Source organism: Magallana gigas, chromosome 8 (assembly GCF_963853765.1).
Source record: "Magallana gigas chromosome 8, xbMagGiga1.1, whole genome shotgun sequence".
NCBI classification, from domain to species: Eukaryota; Metazoa; Mollusca; class Bivalvia; order Ostreida; family Ostreidae; genus Magallana; species Magallana gigas.
Window position 1 is genome coordinate 10,663,926 of NC_088860.1, and position 27,714 is coordinate 10,691,639.

Consider the following 27,714-nt stretch of genomic DNA (forward strand, 5'->3'; position numbering starts at 1 on the left):
GAAGTAAAAGAGGCATGGGTAAAAAACAAATTGTTTTAATGATTAAATCCTTTTTTATGACAATATGGGTATCCGTCCAGTTTGATCTAAACGTTGTTAAGACGTAGATTCATTTTTATGTGCAGTGGTTATCTATTTCTACATTGTAAGATCAATTTTCTTTTTCTCATTTAAAAATACGACATACATGTATTTGTCATTCATTGAAATATAAACACTGTTTATCTATTACCATGTTTGAGAAATATTTTCATTACTGTATTCACATGTACAGTGACTTCACTTTATGTCTGTAGATTCGCCTCATAATCAAATAATACATTGAAACTTGTAAATGAAAAGCTAGAAGCGTTATTTTACTTTTCAGTACAGGTTGTTTAGCATTTCCATGACCTGTCTTAACTTAGTTGTTTATTTTTTTTGTAATTCGCCCATCTTTGTTTAGTATTGAGTTATATTATATTGTTTATTCTTTATGAGGTTGGTTATTATTGATGATGGCTTAATTCTTAATTGTTGTAGACATTGATTGTTGAAATCAATGTTGTGTTGGGGATTATTGATGACCAGGTCAAATATTTCTTTATGAAATACCAGCTAGTACTTAGAAAAGTTTTATATAAATGTATTTCTGTTCAAATTTATAAGAGAAACCCCTTTTTACAGAATCTAAAGTAAATTTGATCAAACTACAATTTTGTTGTCCAGATATCTACTACTTCATATTACCGTATATTTCTTCATTAAAAGATATGTTTCTTCTCCTAGAATTTGGATGTTCGGTTATAATCGTATTTATAATATTAAAGAGAAAATTTCTAGCAGAGTCGACATAAGCACATTTTTTTTAAACAGCAGCTCAAATTACTTACATATTTTTAAATGACATGGAAAATAAAGTGATGCATGTTAACATCACTGAACTTATTTTTGACAGTAGCATTGTTTTAGAATCATACCTTTATTGTTAAAAGTTCATGATATTTTGTGTTCAGAAATTTGAAAATCTTTATTGTGTATTCTTGCATTCTCCCTGATATTTATTTACAGCTACTTTATGCTTACTTTTACATTTAAATATAGTTTCTTATCTAGTACATGTCATTTTTGTGTATGCCTGTAAATAGTTTTATGCAGAACAAAAAGTTTTGTATTGTGCAAAGAGCTGTGATAAATTTGTACACAAATTTTATTTGTATGTTTCATGTGTTATTTTATTCTTATGTTTTTTTCTCCTGAAATATTTGGTATTATATTTACTGTGCTGTATTGACCCCCCCCCCTCTCTCTCTCTCTCTCTCTCTCTCTCTCTCTCTCTCCATATATCCCCTTCTCTCTTTCTTCATCACTCTTTCTAATATGGTTTACTTTCTTCAGATAATGACATGTACTGTACTATTGTTTTATTTGTTTTGCATTGTTATGAAGTATATCATAAAATAAAGTTGTTTTTTTAATCTGGTGTTTCTTCATCTTTATTTTCATTCAATCGGTGAATTTGAAGTACAAACACATAAACTAATAAACACAACCTGTATGCACATAAAAAGTGTTCACAAAAAAATAATCGTTGTTAATAATTATAAAATGAAATTTAAAAATAAATCAAAATTTATGTTGAATTTATTGATTGGATTCATTAATTAGATTTTAATCAAATTCAATTAAAACTAACATCAATGCATTCATTTGTACTTTTTATCATTCGTGTTCTCTCTGAATACTTTATAAAAAGTATATTTTAATGCGTTTTGGTTCAATACTGTGGCTGTAAGAGCAGTGAGAACCATTCGGAACTTTATAAACGACCAGAGACCAAGAAAAAGGGGTATATCTATTACATGAAAGTCTAAGACAATAAATTAAAAGAAAAAAATAACCCAAAACATTTTTTTAAGTAAACGGTAAATCTCAAAAGTCCGTAGCCAAACTTATCTGGAGTTTATTATTATTTTTTTTACAAATTAATCATTAATATAAGCAAGAGAACACGCAATTCTCTCAAGATATAATTTTTTACAGGCATTATCATTTCGCAACTTTTATTACAACCATACTAACTGTAAAACATTAGATGCCCAAGATACAATTTAACAGCTCTAAAAACAAACAACAAAGAAAAAACGGAAGATTTTTTATGGAAATTTATATAAGTAAATTTCAAAGATAAGCGGGGTAGGGTGAATTACATAAAGACCAATAAACACAAGATAAACATACACATTGCGTAAGACCGTCTCCCGAGGCCAACGGATGGTTCCGTGTCATTTAGGAAATCTGAACGCACCCCGCGTCACCCCTGCACAAACTTATGCGCGTGTTACACAATGTTGAGGTGAATTTCGACAAGAGGCTCCCACGATCTGGAAACACTGGCTCCTGTTACTTGCAAGGTGACAAAAAGGTCATGACTTTTTTCCGGATTTGAATTACGTGTAAGTCTAGTATAAATAGCAGTGGGGGAACTGAGAATCCTTGCAGAACGCCTTTGACTGTGAAGGTTAGTATTTACTCATCTCCAGTACATTTTACACCAAAAAAAACATTTCACTTTAATTTTTTTTTTAATTTTCTGCTTAAAAAGATTTATGACGAACGTTTACGATTTTTTTAAATCAAAGATGGACATTTGTACATGCATAAATTGTTCCAAACCTGAAATAGTGCATGACCATGCGTGATATGCCATAGCATCTCAAAGCGGTTCATTTGTTATGTTTATTCGTTCATCTTTTTTTTTTTTTTTTACCTAATTTGGTAGTTACAGTCAATTCTCAGATATACCATAATGTTTGGTTGGTGAACCCATCATAAGTTGATAGTTGCTAACTTAATAACTGTTTTCCTTCTCTCCAGATGAAGCGATCCGTTTTCTCCGTGCTTGCTCTGGTCCTTGCTATGGGTGTTGCCACCACCCTGGCTTCAGGATATGGATCATCTGGATACTCTAGCTACGACGGTGGATACGGAATGTACGGAGGGGGATACTCATCCGGATATGGATCATACGGAGGTGGATATGGATCATACGGAGGTGGATATGGATCATACGGAGGGGGGTATGGATCAAGCGGTTACGGCAGTGGATACGGTTCCGGCAGTGGATACGGTTCCGGAAGCCACGGATCTGGATACGGAAAGTCAGGAAAGCACTCCAGCACTGCTCTGTACATCCCATACGCAGTTCCCGTACCTGTAGAACAACCAATTGCCCCCACACCAATCAACCCTCTGTTATTTACCGGTGCTGGCACAACCCAGAATAATGGAATCTTCGGAGGAAACGGAGCCGGTCTTCTTTGTAAGTCAATCTAACTTGTTAAAATATCCAATACGTAGCGATTAATGTTACTTTACAAGGAATCAAGCAATATATTTCGTTTGAACTACTATTCTTAAGGAAATCTTCTATCTGATCAGTTGCTATAATGCGAGGTAAAACCGCTTGATCGGACCAGTTTCTGTTTTTTCTCTGTAAGCCATACACATGTCCCAATGAATACTGAAGTTCCATGTGACCATGTCGTTATATTTTTCTCTTTTTTTGACAGTCCTTCTCTTCCTCATCCCTCTGCTGTTTAACAACAACAACACCTCTGGTTAAATAACTAACTGATGAAGACAAAGGAATTTGAGAACATCATCTTACGTAAGTGAGAGCAACGTTGTAGCCCAGAGAAACTGGAAATAAAATTGGAATTCATTAATTAGAGTTATGGATAGTAATAATCAATCGTTTCGATGATACATCGCTTTTAAGACCTTGACTGCTGGCCTTAATTTTTTTCTTTTTTGTTTTGTTTTAGGACATTGATACCTGTACATAGGTTGCAGAAAAGAGCACACGCCGCTGTCTGGTCACTAAACCCTGTCATAGACACCCCCACCCCCCCTTTCCTGTCTTTAAAAAAAAACACGCCAAGCACTTCGCATGGGTTGCTTATACTCATCGTCAATTTGTAAATAGTCAATAAAATTGTTGTTTACAAAAAAAAACTTGTTTGATATTTTTTTTAAAAATATATATAAGTAAATATTTGGAATTAAAATCAAATTACTGTGGTTTTGCATGAGAAAGCATATTAACTTTGCAAAGGTAATGATTGCAAACGCATTCATTCTAAACGTGCAGTTTTTTGGTCACTGAGAAACGAATAAAAACCTTTTTTTCATATTGAGAAAGAAAGAGAACTCATGACATTAACTGATTACATTCTCATGATATTAACTGATTGCATTCAATGCTATTGAAATTTTTTCTTATTAATGATTGAAAAAAAAAAACCATTTAACGGAAAAGAGCTAATCCTCTGAAATTAAAGGTCATTTTTATATAATATTCTGATAAGATTGGTAGATTCATAGGTTTTACATCTTTTTTTCGCCTGTAGCTCACACAATTTTTATGTAGATATAATTGGGAGATTTGGGTTTTTTTTGTTTTTTTTGAAAATACTCCGCCCTTAAAACAGAGAAATCCCACGATAAGTTTACCAAAAAAAAAAACCCAATCATTTTATTATAAGTTTACATTGTACAATCATTTTTCACACACCAGTAAAAACCAAAAGGCGTCTATGGGCGTTAAAGGGTTAATGGGTTGTCGTCAAAAAGAATTCTTGGGCCCGTATTAATTATGTTTTTTTATCAGTTGAAATTAAACTATCTCATGGAAAAGTCTTGTGTTCCACAATCTTATTAATCATTACTTGAAATGTATAGATATGAATGAAATGTTTTTAAAATAAGCACATGAAATGGCAAAAATGCAAAACACGTAACTTCTCCGCATATCTACATCCGGAAATATTTTCTCCATGCGTTTGGATTTTTTAATTAGTGTGAGTTTGTTTACTTTCGGTTTCTTGATTTTTTTTGACAACTGATGTTATGGCATCTAGTGGGAGTAAAGATGGACAGCTACAGATTAAAGTTGTACTTTTAGGAGCAGCTTCTGTTGGTAAAACCTGTCTCGTCTCCAGATATGTCCACGACAGATTTGCAAGTAATTATCAAAACGTAAGTTGACTGTTCACTATAACAATCTTTGGTACATCAGAGACATGTTATTTATGTCTCTGGGTACATCGCTTACATGTTGCAGTCGTAGAAGTTTGTGTATGTTGGCCATGGAAATCGGCCCAGTAAGTTCAATGCGAAAACTCTTAATTAAACTATAACTATATAGTTATGGATATGGTATGGAGCCTGTTTATCCTTTGGGAGTCATACAATGTATACGGGGGAGGAGTGTAGTGTGTGCATTTAATGACTGTAAGTGTTGGAGAGGATAGCTCAGTGGTAAAGCATTAGACTAAAATACAGGGGTTCTTGGTTTGATTCCTGGTCTGGGCTTGTGTTTCCTCTCCTACACAAAGTATCATGCTAGGAATATATGTATTAAACAAAGACTAAGATACGGGTATTTACTGCATTTCAAAATTAATTGCAACACAAAAAATGTTATAAAAAATACTCCATTTCATAAAAACCACAATTTCCTCTTCTGTGTATAAGTTATAAGTTAAACTGAATAAGTTATGGCAGCTACACTTTCCTCCAGGATAATGCAGTTGTTGTCTAAACAGGACTCAGGAAGTGTTCTTTGAATACTTCAGAAAGATTAGTGTGATAGATGTATTATTCTACCCATAAATGTATGATAATCTATATAACTACTTATGATCACTTATCAGTAAATTTCAGGAACCGCTATTTATAAATGAATGCAATTGTGACCCCATTTTTGCATGCAGGAAAAACTTTTTATTAATATTCAGTGTAGGTTATAAATGAAAGACGATGTGCCGAAACAGGATTTGCCCTAAATTTATTGTATATCCAATAAAAAATCATGAAAATCATTTTTTTCTTGATGCCATACATTATTGATATATCTCTGAAAGGTGCATCTCCTTGCTAATAGGAACCTGTCCATCATTTTCAAAAAGGTTGATGTCAGTTGAGAAGGTCCAACAATATCTAGTTTATAGTTGTTTCAATGAAAACTACAAGTTATATTTAGATATTGTTGATAATTTTGACCAGACTGAACAAATTACTGTGGAATCATTAGATTTCATGGTTGCTTAATTTCCGTGGTATTCGGGGGTTGGCCTAATGGCCTTCCCGATAAATTTACATCCTCAACGAAAACATATTGAAGAGTTAGTATTCTTACTGAAATTGAAAGCGATTTATCTACGAAATTTTATACCCACAAATAAGCAAAAAACCGATAATCAATGAAGATTGGCCCCCAAAAATTTAACTGATTCCACAGTACAGTGTAGTTAATTTGCATATTGCAGGTATTTTGTAGTAGCTACATGTAACGTACAAAACATTTGAACAAATGTTCTTACAACTATCAAGGTTCTAAGCAGAAGGTGAAGAGCACCTGGTAACATTTTTGCAATTGCATAATTTTGATACATGTATATGTTATTTGGCTAAATCAAAGTGTTAATTAAAATATCAAATCAAATAAAATCAAATATAAATATAAAAAAAAAACCAAATCAATTTTACCTATCATTTTATGTAATTATACTTAAAAAACCAAATTCAGAATGTTATTGTAAAAGAATAGAATTCTTTAAATTGTGTGGGGGTCATTTATTCATGGATTGTATTTCAGTTTTTCATAGATTTTTTTTTACTTAAGACATAATTTCTAGGAATGGGTGGGGAGGCTCATGGAATCCCTGAAAATTAAGCCACCTTTAGTTTTGATGAATCCACTCCACCTTTATGAATTGAATATATTGTGGTTGAAAAACTTAAGGACAGTTAAGTACAACATGTGTATATGCAATCATACATGTATATTTAAAGTGCCAAGACTGAGAAAAAAAAACTATAAAAAATCTGGGTCCAGAATATCTTGGATCAGACTATAGCTACTGTTTCTGTTCAACAAGAAATGTTGGGACAACTTAAACAAAAGACTGTGAAGGATTGATATTTGCAGAGCATGTTTACTTATTTAAAAACTATTGTACTAAAGTTGTTAGAGGTTGCAACTTCACCAGAATTTAATCAAGTAAACCAATAGAATTAAATTGGATTGAAAATACAGCCATGCAGAGAGCAGCTAGCTTGATAAACACGGTGGTAGAGGACAGGTTTTATGTAAATGTGATGTCTAGGAAGTTTGTCAAGGGTTTGAGGAACTTACATCAGTACATGTACTTGGGTTTTAATTTATTGAGTACACTTAAAGATTTGTCAGGCACATAAATGTAACGACATGCAAAGTAGTCACTATAGGAAAGAGAGACTTTGTATTTGTTGGTCTGACCTGAGTCAGGAATTAGAGGGCTTCCAATTTGCAAAATCCTATAAACTTGTCCTCATTGTCAGCTATTGATTACCATAATCTATGGGAGGAAATTTTTTTTTTACTAGAGTTAATCTTAAAATAAACAATATAATAGTAAATCACCTAACCAATGCAAATGCAGTGTAGTTATCCCTGTAAAATGACAAGTGTATGTGGCACATGGGAACTTATTTTAAAAAATATCAATGTATCACCAAACTTTTTGAATGGATTTCACATTATATTGCCTGCGTGAACCAAGCTTCTACCTTTATACACCCAAACACAGCTAGAAAAGTTTCAAAAGTTGAAGCGCAAAATATTTTTTTAACAAATTGTTCATCCATATGGAACCCACTTAACCTGTCCACATGCAAATTAATAAGGAAGTTGGTGGCCAAGTGCCGAGGCTTTTATCTTTTTCCTTTTTTAAGTGGCACATCTTGACAATAAATTGTTGGAATATGCGGTCTGATGACGAGTGTTTAGTCAAAATGGTTTTTTTAGGAGCACCGTCCACAGGGAAGACATGCTTGCTGGGACGGTATATAAATGGAAAATTTCAGGAGGGACAGAGGGCTGTAAGTAGGGTTAAGCTTGAAAGGAGGTTGTTTATAAAGATTGAAAGTAGAAAAAACAGGAAATGTTTGTATCAAGCTTGATTTAAAAGTGAAATGAACAAGATATTATATTGCTACCTTTTGTCATTTTAAACAGCAGGTGTTGTAACTTGATTTGCTTGTTATATGATGTAATCTATAATGCTCTACAGGACTAGAACTTAGCTATTTCGAGCCATGCCCTAAATGGATTACCAAGACCTATTTTTTAGTAATTAGTTCTATTACAATATCAATGCTTGTGTAATTTAAGAATTTCAGGATGGGAGATAAAAATACCGGTAATCCCCAAGATTCTCTTTAGTATATTAAATTAACTGATGAAATTTTGAGGCTCAGAAATCAGTAATTTAGGGTTGAGAACTATCAATGGCATGGTTAAGGGTCTCAAGGCCACATTGACTAAATTGAGTTCAAAATAATTGACCTCTGTTTGAAATTTGAGGATTTTAATAAAAAAAAAAAACTAATCATGAATTGGTCTGTCCGATGTGTAAAGACAGAATGTAGTGAATTCCTTCGGGGTTATACTGTATTGAACCAGACAAACTTGCTGGATTTAGCACTGACCTTTTTAAAATTTGTGAGAATTTCAAGGTCATTGAATACAACACCTGTCAGATAGATCTAATGATATTGATCGAACATTGAGTGCATTTAATTACATGCAAGTAGACAGGACATTTTGTATCCATTTAATGGATCTTCCTGCTTTTCCTCTTCAACCTATGATTTTGTAATGATTAAGCAATCTTCCAAATAGGAGATATTTGTTTTAGTTATAATAGATTTCCTTAATTAATGAAAATTGGAATTGTAGTTGAAATGCATGAATTTTTATTATACTTTATACGGAATACAGATTAAGCGTGACATAGCTTTTGACATTTGACAGCATAGTCATCGATTGCAGTGAGAGTTATCTTTCTTACCAGGAAAATGTGCTCTTAATGTATAACAAAATCATATATCAAAAACATACATGAATCGGGGGGAGGTGGAAGAGCCCCCCCCCCCCCTTCCTGAGAAAAATTAAATTTGATGAATTCACATGGTGGAATTCCCGCAAATAGGCAATTACACCTCGGACTCTCCCCCCCCCCCCCCCGGAAATATTCTGGATCGGCGCATGAGAAAGGTCAAATCTTTCTTTCACACTACCATAACCGTATTTATTTATTCGATATAATCATCTAGATGCAAACACATGCAAAAGGAGTCGTTTTAATTTGTGGGTACATGTATACGTTATTTTATTATCTGTAAAATGTACAGGTGCATCTATTGCTGCGCAATTACTCTTAATTTGATGTTTTAAATTATATTGAGAGATACTACTTTAAAAATACAAAAATCACTTTTCTAATTATATAAATAGCAAAGCTTTCCGTGTCTGTTTCACGCCGTGAATAAGGAATTTTGGAATACATCATTAATTTTTATCCGAAACGGACATACAAATAATTGTAACGTTATATTTTGAAAAGTTTCCTTAATTTAAGTATTGAGCTCTCACTGAAACGGAAACTTTGGTTTAGAACGATTTAAGACTGCCAAATAGTTGCAATTTTCAATTTTGTGTTGTTGACAATGCCTTCAACGGGAACGTTGGCGTGTTCGTTCAAAATTGTCACCCTGGGAAAATGTGCCGTAGGCAAAACCTGTTTGGTCACCCGGTATGTGTGTGGGCAGTTTGCGGGCGATGTGGATAGTGTAAGTTTTTCAAATAAATTTTCATAACATCCCAATTTTGTTATATTCCTATAGAGGCGATGACTTGATAGCGAAGGCTCTCGATAACCCCGGGGTCGGGTCCTATTGGTCGCTGTAAAAACTGCATTACATATATCCTTGTTATTTTGCAAACTATTTCACTTTATTTATGCTCTCTCACAACCCAGGGGGTTAAAATAGATATATAGCACGTGAGACAAGCTAAAATTTTGTTAAAATGCATAAGCGCCAAATTTTGGCCGCTCTTCTTATATGTCATCCAAAGTGCTGAAAATGCTGAGGATCGCACAAGTCTCGAAAATTAGGAAAATTTTAGAAGATGTGCTTTTACTTTGCAAACAAGACTACATACATTGATTCTTACCTTTTTATTTTTGGTGATATCTTTAACTATCTTTATTACTTTAAAAAAAAAAATGTATTATACTATCGACGATCGACGCATCGATTGGTTTCGGGTATAGAAAATATGTTTATTATATATACATATATAAATATGTCTAAAACTGGAAATAAATCTACTCTAAATAAACCTGTTTCATGCACAAGCGTATAATACTTGTATAGGGTCATAGTAGGGAGCACATTTATTGAATGTTGCCAGTATTATCACGCATGCTTATTGTATATCGCTTATAATTATTGTGGACTTTGGCAAATAAACAATTATACAATACAAAGCTAGAATTGTCAAATATTATATTGACGCCTGCATGCTGGCATTAAAAATATTACAAACGTATTATTTCTGTTCTTGTCTAATGGTCCTCGGGTCATTAACCTAATGGGGCTTACCGAATCTTTGAACTGGTTGAATAAGGGTCGATAAGGTGTAGAATTCATATACAGCATGTCCATAATAATGTTTATAAGGGTGTATGCTATTTAAAACAAATATTTACATCATCAAACTGTTTCACCAATATTAGTTTGAATATCGATTTAAATTCTTAATGATGTAAACCCTTGTACAGCTTTGTCGTCGCTTGTTTCTGTATTAAATAATAACACAAGGTACTCCGAATTTCGTAGCTTCGGGTCTAAAATTATTCGGATGGACGACCGGGAGCTATAGACCTGCAGCTACGAATTTCGTGGAGTACCCTCTTCGGCGAATTCGCTCTTGGACGAAACGCAATGGGACTGTCATTCTCTTTTAACACGAATTACCTATAATATCATATGCGACATGCTTCCATTTATTTACTTCTATATGTATAAACAGCGTGCGTACATTGCTCACCGGCTGTAAAATTCGTTTCTTTTTTATTACAGAAACAAGCGCCTCTGTTGAAACTTGTTAAATTATATCCCCCCCCCCCCCCCCCCCAAATATTGTTTATTGAATGAAAATAGAAATATTATTCATTTATTCATAAAAAGTTACGAAACGATAAAAGTGCAAAATATAGTTTGAGTATTTCAAGGGTATTTTGAGAGAGGTTTTAAGGGATGCTTTTCCATGGTTTAAGGAATTAGATATGGACATAACATGATATGAAGAAGTGAATTTAGAAATTATTAGATTTATAAGTGCAACAACATATGTTCAGAGGATGGTGTTATTTATAGATTTTTCACCAAATATTGAGGAATTATAATACGATTTCTCTGTGAATTAAATATTGTATATGCATGTACGTATTATCCAGTTCAAATTGTCATAAGGGTGTGTTGTACCAATTTTAAGGTGGTATGGGAAACTTCCATTTTGTAACGTACTTCCTATCGAAGTAAATAATAGGATCAAGTATTACTTTATAATATTTTTCTTCCCAGATTTATTACATATCAGCGTAGCACAATTGGTTAGAGGTTTCACTACGAATCTGTAGGTTACGAGTTCGAATTCCGCGGGGCCTTTTACAATTTTTACACATTTTCAAATTTTTTAAAAAACTTATTGTTTTGTCAAACATTGTAAAATTTGAAATACTTTTCAAATTTTACAATGTTTTGCAATGTTTTGTCAAACATTGTAAAATTTGAAAAGTATTTCAATTATAATGTACTTTTATCCAAATTAATATCGATAGATGTTTAATATCACATTAAAAAATGATTTAGAAAACCTGATAATGAGGATCTAAGACTAGAGATTTGTTAATAGTTCATGAACATTTGAAGTATTTCAAGAAATGCAGTGATTCCTTTTTGTCCTATTTGAACAAAATGCGACAAGAAGCAACCAAAATGCCCGTACCAGAATTGATGTACTTCATGTAGTGTATAAGGATATTAATGGTTTGGCTTGAACCTGTTTTATTGTTAAGATGAATATATACAAATCGGATTGGGCACAAGTTCTGTAAACTTAAAAGGTCATCTCTTGTGATATTGTTGACACAAAAGGATATACTAGTATATTGACATCGCTTATATGGGGACATTAGAACGACCGGTCTACGATGCATATGCAACACTGATGCTTTGTGGTTGCTTACCAATCTTAACTAAATGACCCTAAAAAGATCGGAGAAACCTTTGTGGGAGCCCTTTATGTCATTTGCAGGTCATGTACGATCAGTCACGATGTGCTTTTGTCATTATTAACTTGACAAAAGAAAAACAATTCTTTATGAATTCTCAATGACATTGGAATTTAACATGCTATGAAGCAAACAGCTACGAATTTGAAAATGAGCAGTAAAGGTCAGAGCTATTTCCAGATAACATTGCAAATATTTAAGACGAGGGATCGACCGTTAAATATAGTGTCAAGTGGTTTTTGAAACAAAAGATAATCATCTACAATGTTCACATATAGATCAGGAAAGAACCCGTGCTCGTTTATCTAAACAGGAAATGCTTGGAAAAGCAAATACTCATTTTGCTCAAAACAATGTGACGACCAATGATTCTAACAGAGTGACTTTCACCCATGGAATCTGCAGGAACCAAAAAAGAGGGGCAACCGTAATAATCACAATTAGTAGAAAGTATCAGTTGCGTAAAATGTGGTGTTCGAAGAAGCTTTTTTTTTATTTCAAAGTTAAACTCCTCAAACAGGTGTTATAGAGACTTATTCGTATTGCAAAACATACCAGTCAGATGTTTTTAGAAGTAGATTGTTGATGGAGAAAGACGCAGTAGAGATGACGCTAGAGGGAAAAAAGAATTGGTTTTTACCGTTCAACATGCTGCAATCCGAGGCAAATAGTGTTCAATTTTAAATATGACAGAAATTAAACAAAAAAATTTGAGTGAGTGGCAACAGCTATGTAAAGTATGATCAGCGGTTCCTTTACTATTTGGGGCTTCTGATCACAAAAAAGTGATACTAAATAGCATTGTGGGAGTCAGCTTAAATGAATACAAAAAAAGACATACAGTGGTGGTTGCAGAAAAGTCAGTTTTAAAAATGTTTCTATAGGGAACAGTTGTCTCCATGGTTCTTTAGTAAGGGGGTTCCAGATTGGAGTGCTTGCATAGAATCCCATGTCATTCTATGAATTTGGGTTCTTGTGCAAGTGACGTATCACATAAATCTGCTACAATTTTAGCAGAATGGAATGCAATGAAGCACATATGCCTCATGATTAGTGGATTTCATGAAATGATCCGGCCGAACAACAGAAGAGTGGTGGATTACATCTACAAAAAAGGGGGGACTTATTCTCAAACTATTTGGATTAGGGAAATGTTGACTTTGTGTGCCAGTCAGAGCTTATTAAACAGAAGCAGACAGCACGAAAGCGGATGCAATTTCGAGGGAAAGTTCAGCCGAATGCGAGGCGCTTGTTCATGGTATTCACAACGCCCAAGAAAGGGGAAAATCAAATGAAGACTCGCTATTTTTGGATAGAAATTCTTAAAGCTCTGAAGATAAATATTCTTGTTAAGAGATTTTCCTCCAATATAACTTATTCCGAATTTTCAAAAATCAGATTGGCAGGTGTTAGCTATTCTTTGTTTATAGAACTTTAGTATATAGGACATCTGTAAAATACAATGATTTCTAGTAATGTGTTGTAGTAATTAGGCAATTAAATTTTATTGAAAAAAACCTTTTAAAAAAATTATTAAACCTTGAAATAAGTTCATGATGCAAATCCATTTTAAAAATTTTGTGAACTTAGAAATTTTATGTACCACCAACCACAATATATAGAGATATGCAAATGTTTTAAAGCCTTCGGACTGTGCACTTCCTCTTTGTTTTGATTGGTAGGAAAAAAACAATGCTAAACATGACTGTTAATGAAAGGGAGATCGTTTGCTGGTGATCTAATTTATGATTTTACACGATGTCTACGGACAGAAAGAGAGAAAACAATAAGCTACAAAACTGCATTCAATAAATTAATTGAAATAAAAATATTAGTTGGGTTTCGGAAGGAAATGCTTTTCTAAATTTTTATGACTAACATTTAAATTAATTCCTTTCCTGCATGGAATGAAACGTGAAAGTTTGTCTTTTGTTTTGAAATGATGTGCATAGTCATTGTATTATCATTGTCAATTGTAGTGACCATGAGATTTCGATTATGCAAAATAAAGGTTAACTATAATTAAAATCAACAGTTTTAGTTATTAAAAAATCGTTTTTATCAATACTTGATTACAAATTACTAAATTTATAACATGTGTGTTCTATATTTAAGAATAGTACCTTAAGCTATGTGTTTGTAGCACATGTATAAAAGTTGTTCGGTAAACATTTTAAAAGGCTTGTTTAACAGACACCCTTTAAAATAGAGTGGTCCTTCAGGGGTTTTCCTGGTCTTTCCCCACAAATATTTTCCCCATTTAAAGACGAGCTTTAGTGAGGCGTTACGATACATAACTTTTATTTGTACAGTATTTGTGTTTGTATATTATTACAGAAAATAAGTAAATACGATCAACAAAATGAGGACGATTTTCACTTTGTACTGCATAACTGCATACAAGGGTGATTTTTGTACGTGTGAATAGTAGAAGTACAATTGCATTAGCTGCATAACGATCCAGTTTACGTTGATGGGGATATCTAGTAAAACTCCCAGTGAGGTTCAAGTAAAGATGTTGATGCTTGGATACATAGCTGCTGGGAAAACAAGTCTCATTGCTAGGTTCATTCAGAACAGATTTCACAATGCGGACCCTGTAAGTCTTGTCTTTAACTTTTTTACTTACAGGAATCAAAATTGTACACTATCAGGTATAAGGCCATTTTAAAACTTGATTGGTCACAAAGGAATCGTTAAATGAAGCATGAAATAGTTTTGTCGATTCTTCTTGACTGATCTATAAAATTAGCAGTAAAAGTTGATCAAGATGGAAAACAAAATAATATCTTTCTGAGTATTACATGATTGGTATTTTGGTGTTTTGTTAACATCAGTTTTGGGGTTCATTTTCTTTAAAAAGGAAATATCGGTGACAACTTTATAGTTTATCGTGATAATTCTGCTGGGATCGAGAAATAGTATCCTTTGAGCCTCTTTTACCCAACAGGTCAGCTAAATGTGCCATCCATTGGCAAAGATTTAATTAGTTAATTTGTTTTAATAATTTAGGTTAAGTTTGTTTTCAACACAATTTCAAGCAATAACCGACAATTTTCAATTTTCGGTTATTGCTTGAAATTGTGTTGCTGAATCTTTTTAAAAAGGGACTTCCAGGCTTGTAATCGCATTTGTATATGCAACATTTGCAAGACTGTAGAACCACGAACTGAGTCAGTTACATGCATATATAATTTGAAGATAAGGGGAAAATTTTGCGGGTCTTGTGAAATACCAACGTATATAAGAATTTTTACTTGAGACAACAACCATCTGTTTTGCCGTTTTTTTTGTGTACTAGTACAGTACAGGGCATATCAGTTACAAATTTTCCTGCTTTTAAGAATTTGATACGGTAGAAACTCAACTTGATATGGGTTGGTCATATTGAAATGAAAAGGTAAAACTTTAAAGACCAACCTTATCCATTTTAGCTCGCCCGAACCAAATAATTCAACTTGAACACAAGGAAAGAGAGGAAGGGATAATTACAGGAAATAATACGATTTATTATCAACAGTATCCGGGGTTTTTTTTCATTCGTTTATACATTGTAGCTTAAAAATATTTGCTTAATGTCTGTAACCATGTCATTGGCTTATATTAATATATGCATGTATAACCACTTTTCTACTTTTTCTAAAATCCTTCCAGATTTTATCTAGCTTATTTGGTACATGATTTTATTAAATATAAAATTTAAAGGCATACAATGAACATTTCGTCATTAAGAAAGTTTATAAAGCTTTAGTCATCAAATGAGGTTTTTTCATGGATACGTTATGTATCCTGTCGTTTTCTCAGTCTTTCCCTAAAAATGTTCCCCATGCTTTATAAACGGAGCTTGAGTCATTACGATATGTGTATATCTTAAGTTTGAAACAATAAGTGTTTGTAACTGTACCGTATTTCAGAAAATTGTTTTGTTACAATCAACAACAGGGAACGAGTTTTCAATGTTAAGATACGTTTAGTTGTGCAGTTCACTGTTAATTGAAGCACGTCCACTCAGTATTGTAGGTCAGCAATATACATTAATGGGGATATTTGACAAAACCACGACTGAGATTCATATAAAGACTCTGATGCTAGGCTACTGTTTTGCCGGGAAGACTAGTCTCCTCGCTAGGTTCATTCATAACAGATTTTACAAAACAGAGGCCGTAAGTGTTTTCTGTTTTAAAATTGTTTTATTGTAAATCAGTCATTTGTTCTACTGGGCTAAGGCCCATTGTGAACCTTGAAAGGTATTTGCAGTGTAGAAAGTACCAATTTAATGGAATAACTTGAGAATACAACTTTATATCTGTCGCACATTCAACATAAAAATGAAATTTTTATCGGATTTTAGCGATGTATTAGTTGATGTGATTAAGAATGCTTTTAATTAAGTATTATTGCTTTTATTTATCGATCTTCAATTGTCATGATTGCTTTGCAGTCAAATTAACTGCAAATTTATCCAACATTTCTTGAAATATTGGGAAATTTGACAACATCGATAGAATATTAATGCTAGTCTAGGATACAGAATTTAGAAATTAAGATAAATACTACTTTTCATCCAACATTTATAGAAATGTATGAAAATCTGACGACAATCGATAGAATATTAATACACAATATTATACACAATTTTAAAGTAAAGAAAAATACTTACCCGTTTTAAGTGAAACCAGACAAATATGTAAAGGATTGTCGTTTTAAAACGCGACTACAGTCACAAATACTCTCTCTTCCTACAAGTCTACTGTTGTTGAGCTTCCTGTTTTCCCGCCTGCTATAAATACAATTTAGTTCGACACATTCATTTTTTATTGAGTACAAATTTTTATAAACTTTTATATCATTATTTGATTAAAGCAAGAAAAATATGACCTCAAAAGACATACTCAATTGTATTTTAGAGAATGGAGTGTCTTAAAATATGTTTTTGCTGGTCGATAACTTTAAACGTAGTGAATTTAAAATTAGGTATACAATTGTTTAACTCGAATACAGAGATACTACCCCCAGTTGATGCGGTCAGGTTTTTGTGAGATGTAATAATAAGGCTGTCCTGTCTGTGATATTGCTGACATATCTCAATATCAAGAGGAATCGTGACATTCAAATATATAATAGTAAGGTAATTCGCGACAATATTTTTCGTGGTGACTAAAATTACAAAGCAATCTTAGTGAAAATTAACTTTAATGCAGAAAATGACAGGTTCGCTGAAAGTAAAAATATATTCGCAATACGAGGTTCTCATGAAAAGCTGGCTTAGGTATTAATAGGTCTCCGTTATATGTATTTTGCAAATATAGTAACAAGGGCCATTTGAAAAAAAAGTTTGGGTATTGAGATACTTGGTTACAAGATTTATGTCGTAAATATGTCTGTATTTTCCATTCTTTAATTCAAATAATAAAGTTGTAAATAAGATTATGTTAGGAAGGGGGCGTTCCAGTTGGGTTGAAAACAATAACATTGTATAATAGATATACTTGCTGATAAGATTATATTATTGGTTGTTAAATGATAGTATACCTTTACAATATGATATGGAAATAATACAGGGGTTCATGGTCTATTTTCTATCTTCAACCTGATTGTTTATGATGACTTTTGCAAATGGCTTGGAGACTGGTTTCGCGTTAAAGTTGATCATCCTCGGTGAAACAGATGCAGGGAAGACATGCTTGGTTACACGATTTATCCATCATGCTTTTATAGAGCATACTGCGCACGTACGTCTTTATCGATATGATTTTGGTTATCGTCCTTTTTTAAAGTAGATTATTATTTGTTCTTACAATAGCCATATGTTATCGTTGGCATGTTTTTACCTTGTTCCCTTGGCTTTACCAGCTAGATCACTGTTATAATCTACTTAAACCACGTTAAACTTATGTTTAGCCTCCTTCAAAGAAGGGAGGGCACATTGCTTTGCTGCTGTCGGTCTGTCTCTCTGTCTGTCTGTCTGTCGGTTGGTCGGACCACCAAGAGTTTCCGTTCATTTTTCTATTGAAATGATATTAAGTACACAAATTTATCATCATAACATTTAGGTTAAGTTCGATTTTGGGTACGATAGAGCCATTTTCGACAGAGTTATACACCTTAGACAAAATTCCAACCTCTTGCAGCGTCTGTTAATTATTTTTCGCTGAAGTTGGACATATTGTAATTAACTTTGGTACATAGATTTATCGTAATGTTATCTAGGTCTAGTTTGATGTGTTTTAGGTGTTTGATCAAGTTATTTTCGACAGAGTTATGCACCTTGGACTCAGAAAAAATCCAATAATTTGCAGTTTCCGTTCATTTGCTTAGAAGAGGTTGCATTCAATGTATTTATATCTAGGTTAAGTTTAATGTTTCATACGATCAAACTATTTTTGACAGAGTTGTGTGCCATGGACTGAAAAATTCTAATTATTTGCAATTTCCGTTCATTTTCTTTGCAGATGTTCTAAGGGAGGAGGGCATAAGTGTTTCACAAATGTTTTTTTACGTCCCCTTGTGGGTAGGAGTTTTGAAATTCCAGAGAAAACTCAAGTTTGTCTCTTTTTTAATTGTATAATATTGTATATAAAATAATCTAAAACAATAGATTAAAGTTCTCTTTCTTGAATTAAATGCTATAAAATCACCAAAACACATATTTGATCAGTTATTTTTAATGTTGCAAATATTTCAATGTATCGTATTGTACTTGATGAAATTAACATGAAGATAACGAAAAATACCAGCTTTTGATCTTATTGTCAATATTTTACTAGTCGCTGGATATTTTTAGGATGAAATTAAACCATTCAATCGATGTTCAGGCGACTGAGTGTTTACTTATAGGGGACGAAAAGCTTTCAGTAATTCAGTTGATTGACTGTGTAAGTTCCATTCTACTTTGCTAATGTGTTTGTATGTGTTTCTTTTTTTTATTTTTGTCGGACTGGATGACGTCTTTTAAGATAAAACGAGGGAACTAACACAAAGAAACTATTTAACATACTTTATGTTTAAACAAAAAAAAACGTGTTTAAGTATATTGTATAATGTTTATTTGACACTGATAGTTTCCGTAATTTATACACAAAACCTACCTTATCAAGTATCGAAGACTTTTATGGAGAAATACAGATGGTTTTAAATTATATCAAACAAATTGATTAAACGTAAACATGATACAAAAAGTAGGCTTTTATTACCGCATATCAGAAAGATGAGTAATTAACAAAGAAAAAATAATATTAAATCATGCTTATATATATGTATTTGTTAAGATCACCAAGACTAGTTTTTAGTATTTTTTCCATCTGTTTTTCTAAAGGTTTTTAAACAGCTGGGAAAAATCCTTTTGTAGCCAAACATACATTCCAATATTTCTCTTTACTCTCTGCAAATAAAATTGACTTACAACGGTACATTTGCTTTTTGTTGATATTGATTTTGAATATACACTGTAAATCGTCGTCATGTGCTCTTTTCTATCGGCAAAGAATCAAAATGAATACAATGGATGTTGCAGCGGCAAAATAGAAGACAAAGAAAATAAAGAAAAAATTGTCAACATGTTGGGTTTTGGTTGTGGATTCATCAGGCGTTGTCTCTGCTGTTGTTGATGATTTGTCCTTTGCTTTAGAATCCATGTAAGGGGGTGGACTGAGATCTTCAACGCGGTCTTTCTTTGATGTACTTCGTTTGGTTTTTCGAATCGTTTCCCATACTTTATGCAGCAATCCGTCAACGTTCAACATTGGGCTCGTTTGAGTATGATGACAGTTAATGCTATATGTTGTAGCAAAAGTGATCAAAGTACTGTAGGTAAGCATGCTGATCAGATACATGCAGAATACAGAGGTTCTGTTGCTTGTCTGTGGCATTTTGTCAGCAATAAGCGTCATATACACAGCGAAGCTCAGAAGAACAGTCATTGCAAAGGACATTCGTTCCCCACTGTCGACAGGAAGTTTGAATACAATGACGTTCACTAGCCCCAGAAATACAACTGGAAACACGATGCTTATTATGTCGAACAGCATTCGTCTTTCCAAGGTTATGGATATCACCACACGTTCTATATTTTTCACCTCTAGCAGCTCTACCTCCGACTGTATACCCAATATTTTCCATTTACCGTTAGTTTCGAAGTCTATAATGTCCACTTTAGCAAGCCCCATTTTAAGTTTTGCAGCAGACGTCAAGGTGGACAGATGTATTTTACAACGGTGAACATCATTTGGATAGTAAGTTATATCTGTTGCACATGTCGTGGTAAGGACTTCCATGAAAAACAATCGCGTCTGCCCATTGCTCTCAATCTCAACTTCTTTTGTATTTGGGTCCCCTTTGTAGATCAGAAACTCTTCAGCGCAGTTCAGAAGGTATAGGTTTGGTGTCCAAATGTGAGAAAGTGGAACATTCAGTCCCTCGATGTTTTTGTTTGTGGATGGATCCCAAATTAACATGTCGTCTTTCCACTTCAAAGCGATTGCAGTTACCATGGTCAATTTACCGTCCACGACGTCAAATTTATTCAGAGCCTTCAGGCTAAATTCCATGTCTAGCTTGATCACTTCGCTCTGATTTCTCCGAGGAATTATAGAATTGGAATATCCTTGCAATATTTTACTTGTTAAGTTTACTACATCGTTATAATCTTCACACGAAATATCCGAGATAAAGCTGATTACAATTAAACACAGGAACACGAATATTCGGAATTGTGACATCTTACCTGCTTTGAGGCCGATCCTAGAATAATGCAGCTGGACTGTGTCTGTGTGAAATATATAGCTAGCAGTTAATCAATACGCCTTTCTTTCATACATTAAAATGACACCACGTATTGAATCCAATCTAATTCATCGTTAGATTGCTCCCGATAATTGTTCTTATTGTTATGATGAACAAGAATTAATTAAATCTTTAGATACTATAGACTCAGGTTAATGAGTTTGATAAGTTTGTTCTAATCGTGTTAAACTATGGTGCTAAAAATAAAAGTTTCTCGTTACAGCCAAAACCTTCAATAAAAGCTTATCAATATATATCATAGATTATTGGTTTATATTTTGCATGAAAGCAGTATTAATTTTTTAGAATTCTTTAGTGTGCTCAAGATATTTCAATGTTGATTTAAAAAATAGAACATTTTAAATAAATCTTATAATCAGATCGTTAAGAAGATCAATGATTCCTGGATTATGGATATCAAAATTAAGTTTCCATAGGATGTGACTAAGATCTATCGTTGTCAAAGTAATCAGAGAGATACATGTATAAGATGATTTAAATGCAACATTTAATTCCATGATTACCTTAAATCATATGCTTCAGCATTTGAATTACTTGGGTTTTTATTTTTTATTTTTATTCATTGATCAATTTCCAGTTATACTCTTAAAATAACATTTTTATAAAATTGGAAAAAGAGATACCAATAGAACTGCTGTAAATCAGTTAAAATTTAAAATTGAGTTTTTTTGTATTTATCGATAATGGTGTTCATTATTTTCAAAGGGCAAATATTTTATTGTTACGACCTGAAGACTAAGCTTTTTTAATACAGAGCATTAGCTTTGTTATTCACATGAAACAGTAATTAAAAAAGTCTAAAATTAGTATGTCGCTTTTATGTATTCTGTGAAAAAAAAATCGAAAAATAATTCAACTATTTTTGTCTCAATCAATACGTCTCGATTTAAGTAGGAATATAGGCATGGTTTATTGTTGACATGATAATAAACAATACTGTAGATTCAAAAAATATATAAAAACTAAAATAGAAGCATATATTTTAAGTCCTAAATTTTTAAAGCCATATTTTGTTGTTATTGAGTTTTTTTACTTTAAAGCTTTGTTCTGATATCGTTAAATATTAATGAATATTGATTTTATCGTTAGTTTTTGTAAACAAAAATCTGAATTTTTTGTGGAAAAAAAGTTTTGTTTTCTGTATACTGTTGATCTTACAGTTTAATTTCTTTGTGTTTGTATACAGCATTTTAAATATCACTAACAAATTTATTTCAGTATTAAATCTTCTTACAAGTATGAGTGGAAATTGTCAGCGAAACTTATAAATGAATTACAACGAGTTTTGGTTTAATCGGGAATTTTATTTAGTGAACATTTTTGATTTAAGATATGTTTTATGCTTGTAGACGATTGGTGCTGCTTTTGTTTCAAAGAAGATAGAAGCTCTTGGGAAAAAAGTAACTCTAAATATATGGGTAGGTCTGTTATATTTATAAATATTTAAATAGTCTTTTAATTCTTTTTAATTGATGAATACTAGTGCTAGTTTTAAAATTATTTTTTAATTTCTTTTTTTTTAAATAATTTACAGTTTGACGTGAAGTTTAATTTTTCTATATACTCAAAAGGAATTGCCTAATCATTCCACTGCCGGTTGTTAAACATCACAAACACAGACGTTATTTATTGATATTATCGTTTGATTTGCTTATTCATTTATTTAATTAATTTTTAATATGTTTTTCTTCTCTATTTACTGATAGGACACTGCCGGTAGCGAACGGTACCAATCTATGACTAAAATGTATTACAGAGGCGCTCGTGCAGCCATACTGTGTTACGACCTAACTGAAAGAACAAGTTTTGATAAAATTAGGTACTGGGTTGGAGAACTTCAAGAAAACGAACAGGTAAGTCTTAAAAAGTAAACAGGAAAGTATTTCTTAAGGTTAAAAAAAAAATGCTAGTTTACTGCGAATGGCAAAAAATCTAAACTTTGAACTAAAATTTGGTTTGATCAGTTTCATAACCTCTTTCTCAGTTTTGCTCGTTTAATATGCCATAAATATCCAGGCATTGAATATTTTTCACATGATGATTCAAATGCTTGGTAGTTTTCATAAGATTAAGCACCACTTCCCAATGAGGGGATTTTTTTTTATCTTTCAAGAGTACTGTAAACCAATTTTTATTCGGGGCGACTTTATTTCGCGATTAACTGCCTATAAACTGGTTCGCGACGACTAATGTTCGAGACCAAACCTTCTCCAGACCTGTATTGTTATGAAAACTATAGACAAAGGATTGGTTCGTGGAGAGAAATATAAAAAATATAGACAAAGGATTGGTTCGCGGCAAGAAATATTTGCGACGACAAGGCTCTCGCTAACCTCGCGAAATTTTTCGCACGCGAATAAAAGTTGGTTTACAGTTTATTATTTTTCGCTTAGGGCTCAAGTGATTTTTTCTGTTCACTATGAAACTATCTAGCCAATTTAACCAAATCTGTTACATAGCATTACTAATCAATAATGAAGAGCTTCCATGTTTGATAAAACAAAAGGACATTCCCCTTAAAAAGGGAAATAATGTTCTTTTTTTAAACTTACCAGTATACTCTTGAAATTCATACGAGGTTCTAAGATATGTTGATTCAATAGAAGATAATATATTATGAATTTTCAAAATAATGATTACCGTTTAAATAATAAGAACTACAATTTTTCCGAGCATGTTGGGGATTTTACTGAAAATTTATGATATACTTATTAAATGACAGAAATATGTTTTTCAACCCTCTGTTATATTTTTGTTTATACACAATATATTAATAGCTCTCATTTAAACAATTTTTTTTTATTTTTACCATGCATAAATCATAAATTCATGTGTATTTCAATAAATTTTATGCTTTGTTTTAGTCTTTAATATTTATTATTTACTTGCAGATTTACCTTATAAAGGCGGTTTTTTAACAGTATATATGTATATGTAAACTAAAGAATAATTTTCTCTGTGAAATTCTTTTTATTTGAAAAAAATAATTTCAGCATTGTCGCATTTATTTATGCGGTACTAAGAAAGATTTGATCGACAATGACACGAGAACAAGAGCCGTACCACAGAATGAAGCTGGGATAATAGCACAGGGTACGTATTTCAATATTAAAACAGTTCTAAATATTATAGCGATGGAGTTACCTGAAAAATGAATTACAATGATAATAAAGTGATATGCTTTTCGAGATAGTTGGATATATACGTACACTCACACATGCATCAATGTATTGAATATTAATGATCGAAAACAGGTAAATTAAAGTTCAAGTTTCACACTCTATGATACACTGTATGTGTGGTTGTGTGTTAATGAGTATTGTTTTATAGCTCTTTTAAGCATTGTACTTTGTATATTTTAAACTGACTGTTGGACGAATATTTTTAGACTTGCGAACGGAACACTTTGAAACGTCAAGTTTAACTGGTGAAAATGTAGGTAAGGCAAAACGATGGTGATAAATTAATTCTTCTTTTTGCTCTTTGAATGAGATTTTGATACAAATTCTATCAACGTGGGAAAAATTCAATTCAATTTTATTTTTGTAGAAGCAGTATTTCAACGAATAGGAGAAGATTATGTTAGAAATATGCATAGTTATCCGGAAAATCAACCGAAACAAGAAGGTATTGCTATTTTATTGTTCTGATTATGGTGTATACTTATACTGAATTTTAATTTAAAGTTGTACTATCTGGTGTAACAAAACCTGGATTTTGCATTGTGTGCTAAATTCGTGTTTAGCAATGACAAATTATTATGTTGGTAATGAAAGAGCCACCGCATGCAAGTCTTTTCCCTGTAATTTAGACTACCCAGCCAGACACTTTTAAACAGAGCTACATTTTATAACGGGGCGACTTTATTTTGTTATTTCCCAATGATAAATCCTTTGTTTTGTAATCATATTACTAAGGCTAGTCTTTTATTTTGGGGGTTTTCTTTCCACAGACGATACCCAACAAGCCTTTCATATAGGTAAATCTGAAGAGAAAGGAACAACTTCATCCTGCGCGCTGGGTTCTTGTTTTAAACGGTAAGAATACACGTTCAAAAAATATTTTAAACGCTTACTTAAAAGACTTACAAGTTTATATACATCGGGGTTTTTTTTTAATTCATGTTATATATATTCACTGTGCGCCAAGAATAATACAACAGTCAAAAACATACAGTAAGAATTTCAATCAAAAACTCGTCTACATTTCTTTTTCAAAATTACCGATATCGTTGGAATACATCCTCTGGGGTTTTACCTTTATTGCTATTTTCCTGTTTTATATGTAGATGTCATTAATCGTGTTTATATTGTGATTATTTTTTCATTAAACCCAAATCTAATTGCAGGTGAAAGTTTACAAAAAGCTCTGAAAGTGTGTTGGGTAATTATGAACGTGCACATGAGTGATCATTAAGCGGATGTTTGGGTAGATGAAAGCCTTGTCAGATTGTGTGGTGTCTCTTTAAAGCACGCCAGGGTATTGCTGAACATTCTTTTTGTCAAATATCACTGCTTGTAGAAAAATATATTTCCGCTGTTGTTGATATCAGGCTTATTGCTTGACGTAATCATCCACCGAAATGAGTTGTGAAATGAACGCTATAGACATGGTGTCACGCACACCATGAAATCGACAATTATGTTAACAACTTCTAATTTCAAAGGTTTATAATATATCAGCATTTTTGAAGTAAGATTAAAAAGAAATTAACAAATGTACATTATTTTTGTTCTTTATTAATGAACTTTTAAACAACTACATTTGGTGTTAAGAAGGAAAAATTCTTTTTATTTTAAAGAAAGTTGAACGTAAAAAGCAACAATTTAAAGCTCACTGCTTAGATTTTTGCATTTATGCTATTTTTTGAACAAATCCATATCTTTAAGTTATTCTTGATATTCCTTTATGATTTAGAATTATTTATAGTCTTTAAAGTGTAATATGTTTTATTGATGGTTTGAATTTCATTTTTTTAAAAATTAAACATCATGTAAATCAAATGCATATAATGATATGATTAATTAATGCTTCGAGGCAACCTTATTTATGTTATCTTTCATCTCGTTATGTTTGTAAATTGTTATAGATTGTTAATTTGTTGACAAATTTGTATTTTGACTGTTATGATCAAATATCATTTAATTGGCGTCAAAAATATGTATGTATTATGTGTGTTGCATTATTGCCATAATATGTTGTTTTGTGAAATAATATCGATCTAAGGCTATTTAATATTCATTTTGTTAAGTTAACTATTTTATATCATTTATATGTGGTTTTATACCCCTTCAAACAAAGTTGACTGATGAAGATATATAAGAATTGCCTTGACCGTCTGTTTGTCTGTGTTTGTGTTCGGTCCCTGTCTTTCTTACGGAGTAACATTAGAATCCATTTCTTCACACAGATTGTTTATGACCTAAAGGTGTGTCATGATTTTCAACCAAGGTCATTTGGGCAAGTTCAACGTCACTGGACGAAAAGTGCATACAGTACCGATCAGACCTAACCTAACAGAAAGTAAACCCCAACTAAACCCTGGGTTTACTTTCTGGGTTTACTTCGGGTTTACTAGAGTGGACCCAGAGTAAACCCAGAGTAAACCCAAAGTAAACCCAGAGTGGACACAGAGAGTAAACCCAGTCAGAAGTATACCCCTGAAAGCAGACGCTAACTGTGTATTCGGAATATACAAAGGGTAGGAATTACAGGCAGTAGGATGGTAAAATAAAATACTAGTCTGCTTCACACTTAAGTGCATACAGTTGACCTCAAAAGCAATTTCAAAGTAAACCCCAACTTGACCCAAATTTTAAAAAAGTAAACCCCAAAAGTAAACCCGGGGTTTAGTTGGGGTTTACTCTGGTGTTAGGTTGGGTCTGATCGGTACTGTAATTCATGTCCAGTCTTTACCTTTCTTATGAAAAAATATTAAAGGTTCCCGCTTGACACAAAGATTGCTTATACTCTGAGGGTGTGGTCATGATTTTGAATTGCGACCCAAGATTATTTGTGCAAGTAAAAGGTCACTGTAAAAGAATGATCTTAAGTTTTGTTCATTTGTGCAAGTTCAAGGTCACTGGAAGAAAAAATGATGAATCAGTTACTTTCCAGTAGAAAATTACCTGAGTAAATATATATTTTTAGCGGTGTTATCAATTAGAGCTTGCTCAGAGTACCACTAGTTAAAATTATTAATTACAATTCAATTTAGTTAAAACTAAAGATTGACTTTGTGATAGGAAATCTTTTTTCAGTGTGACCAAAGGTGGAAGTCGCCATATGCACGGTGGACTTTATATATGAACATGGTACAAAACTACAAAGCTTTTACTCATGTTGGCGCTACAATCAAATTCCTATACCGTTTCAAAAGTTGAAAAAAGTTTACATTATAACATATTATTTTAGAATTGTTAATCCGTTTCTAAGACCCCCAAATTTCAATGGGATCTCTAGCTTGAAATAATTATTGTAAAATTCTACCATACAGCCCGATGCTGCTTGTTTCTAAGACCGGAAAAAGCAATGGTTGACGGATAGTTCTTAAACCAAATACAAAAATCAATGTCAAAACATTAGGGCAATATCAAATATTTGCATAGTAAAATAATCAAATCCGGTAAGATGTCGAAATGGAATAGTTCAAAAGTTTCTCATTATCTGAGTTAAATACAGAACCTTAATTAAATAAACTTCGCAATTTCAGTCAATGTGTTTTGCAGCGCTCCAGTGGACTGCG

General features: G+C 32.5%; 3 protein-coding genes and 1 long non-coding RNA gene across 7 annotated transcripts in view; 3 read left to right on the forward strand and 1 right to left on the reverse strand.

Moving 5' to 3' along the window:
• Window positions 1–2,129: 2,129 nt before the first annotated feature.
• LOC117686724 (uncharacterized) lies at window positions 2,130–16,958 on the reverse strand. Its single transcript, XR_004599819.2, has 2 exons — window positions 16,828–16,958; window positions 2,130–3,681 (listed from the first exon to the last, which is right to left on the reverse strand). It is a non-coding gene; the product is annotated as an uncharacterized lncRNA (long non-coding RNA).
• On the forward strand, window positions 2,358–3,885 carry LOC105342306 (glycine, alanine and asparagine-rich protein). The gene is made up of 4 exons (XM_011449215.4): window positions 2,358–2,500; window positions 2,857–3,301; window positions 3,552–3,649; window positions 3,807–3,885. Exons 2-3 carry the CDS (start codon window positions 2,857–2,859, stop codon window positions 3,602–3,604), a joined length of 498 nt encoding a protein of 165 aa, XP_011447517.3. The 5' UTR covers window positions 2,358–2,500; the 3' UTR covers window positions 3,605–3,649; window positions 3,807–3,885.
• Window positions 4,841–26,239, forward strand: LOC105348003 (ras-related protein Rab-24). 4 transcript variants are annotated; one of them, XM_066069269.1, is made up of 8 exons: window positions 4,841–5,019; window positions 22,319–22,387; window positions 22,676–22,822; window positions 23,963–24,062; window positions 24,358–24,408; window positions 24,519–24,596; window positions 24,922–25,006; window positions 25,318–26,239. In XM_066069269.1, exons 1-8 carry the CDS (start codon window positions 4,891–4,893, stop codon window positions 25,319–25,321), a joined length of 663 nt encoding a protein of 220 aa, XP_065925341.1. In that variant the 5' UTR covers window positions 4,841–4,890; the 3' UTR covers window positions 25,322–26,239. The 4 variants fall into 4 exon arrangements, with proteins under 4 accessions (XP_065925341.1, XP_065925343.1, XP_065925342.1 ...); XM_066069271.1 differs by lacking the exon at window positions 4,841–5,019 and adding an exon at window positions 14,458–14,766; XM_066069270.1 differs by lacking the exon at window positions 4,841–5,019 and adding an exon at window positions 16,129–16,330.
• LOC105342317 (ras-related protein Rab-24) overlaps window positions 9,395–27,714 on the forward strand; it is a 46,541-nt gene continuing 28,221 nt past the window's right edge. The window contains exon 1 of the mRNA XM_066069274.1: window positions 9,395–9,657. Coding sequence (XP_065925346.1) covers window positions 9,535–9,657 — 123 coding nt within the window. The 5' untranslated portion in view covers window positions 9,395–9,534. The remainder of the gene's footprint in view (window positions 9,658–27,714) is intronic.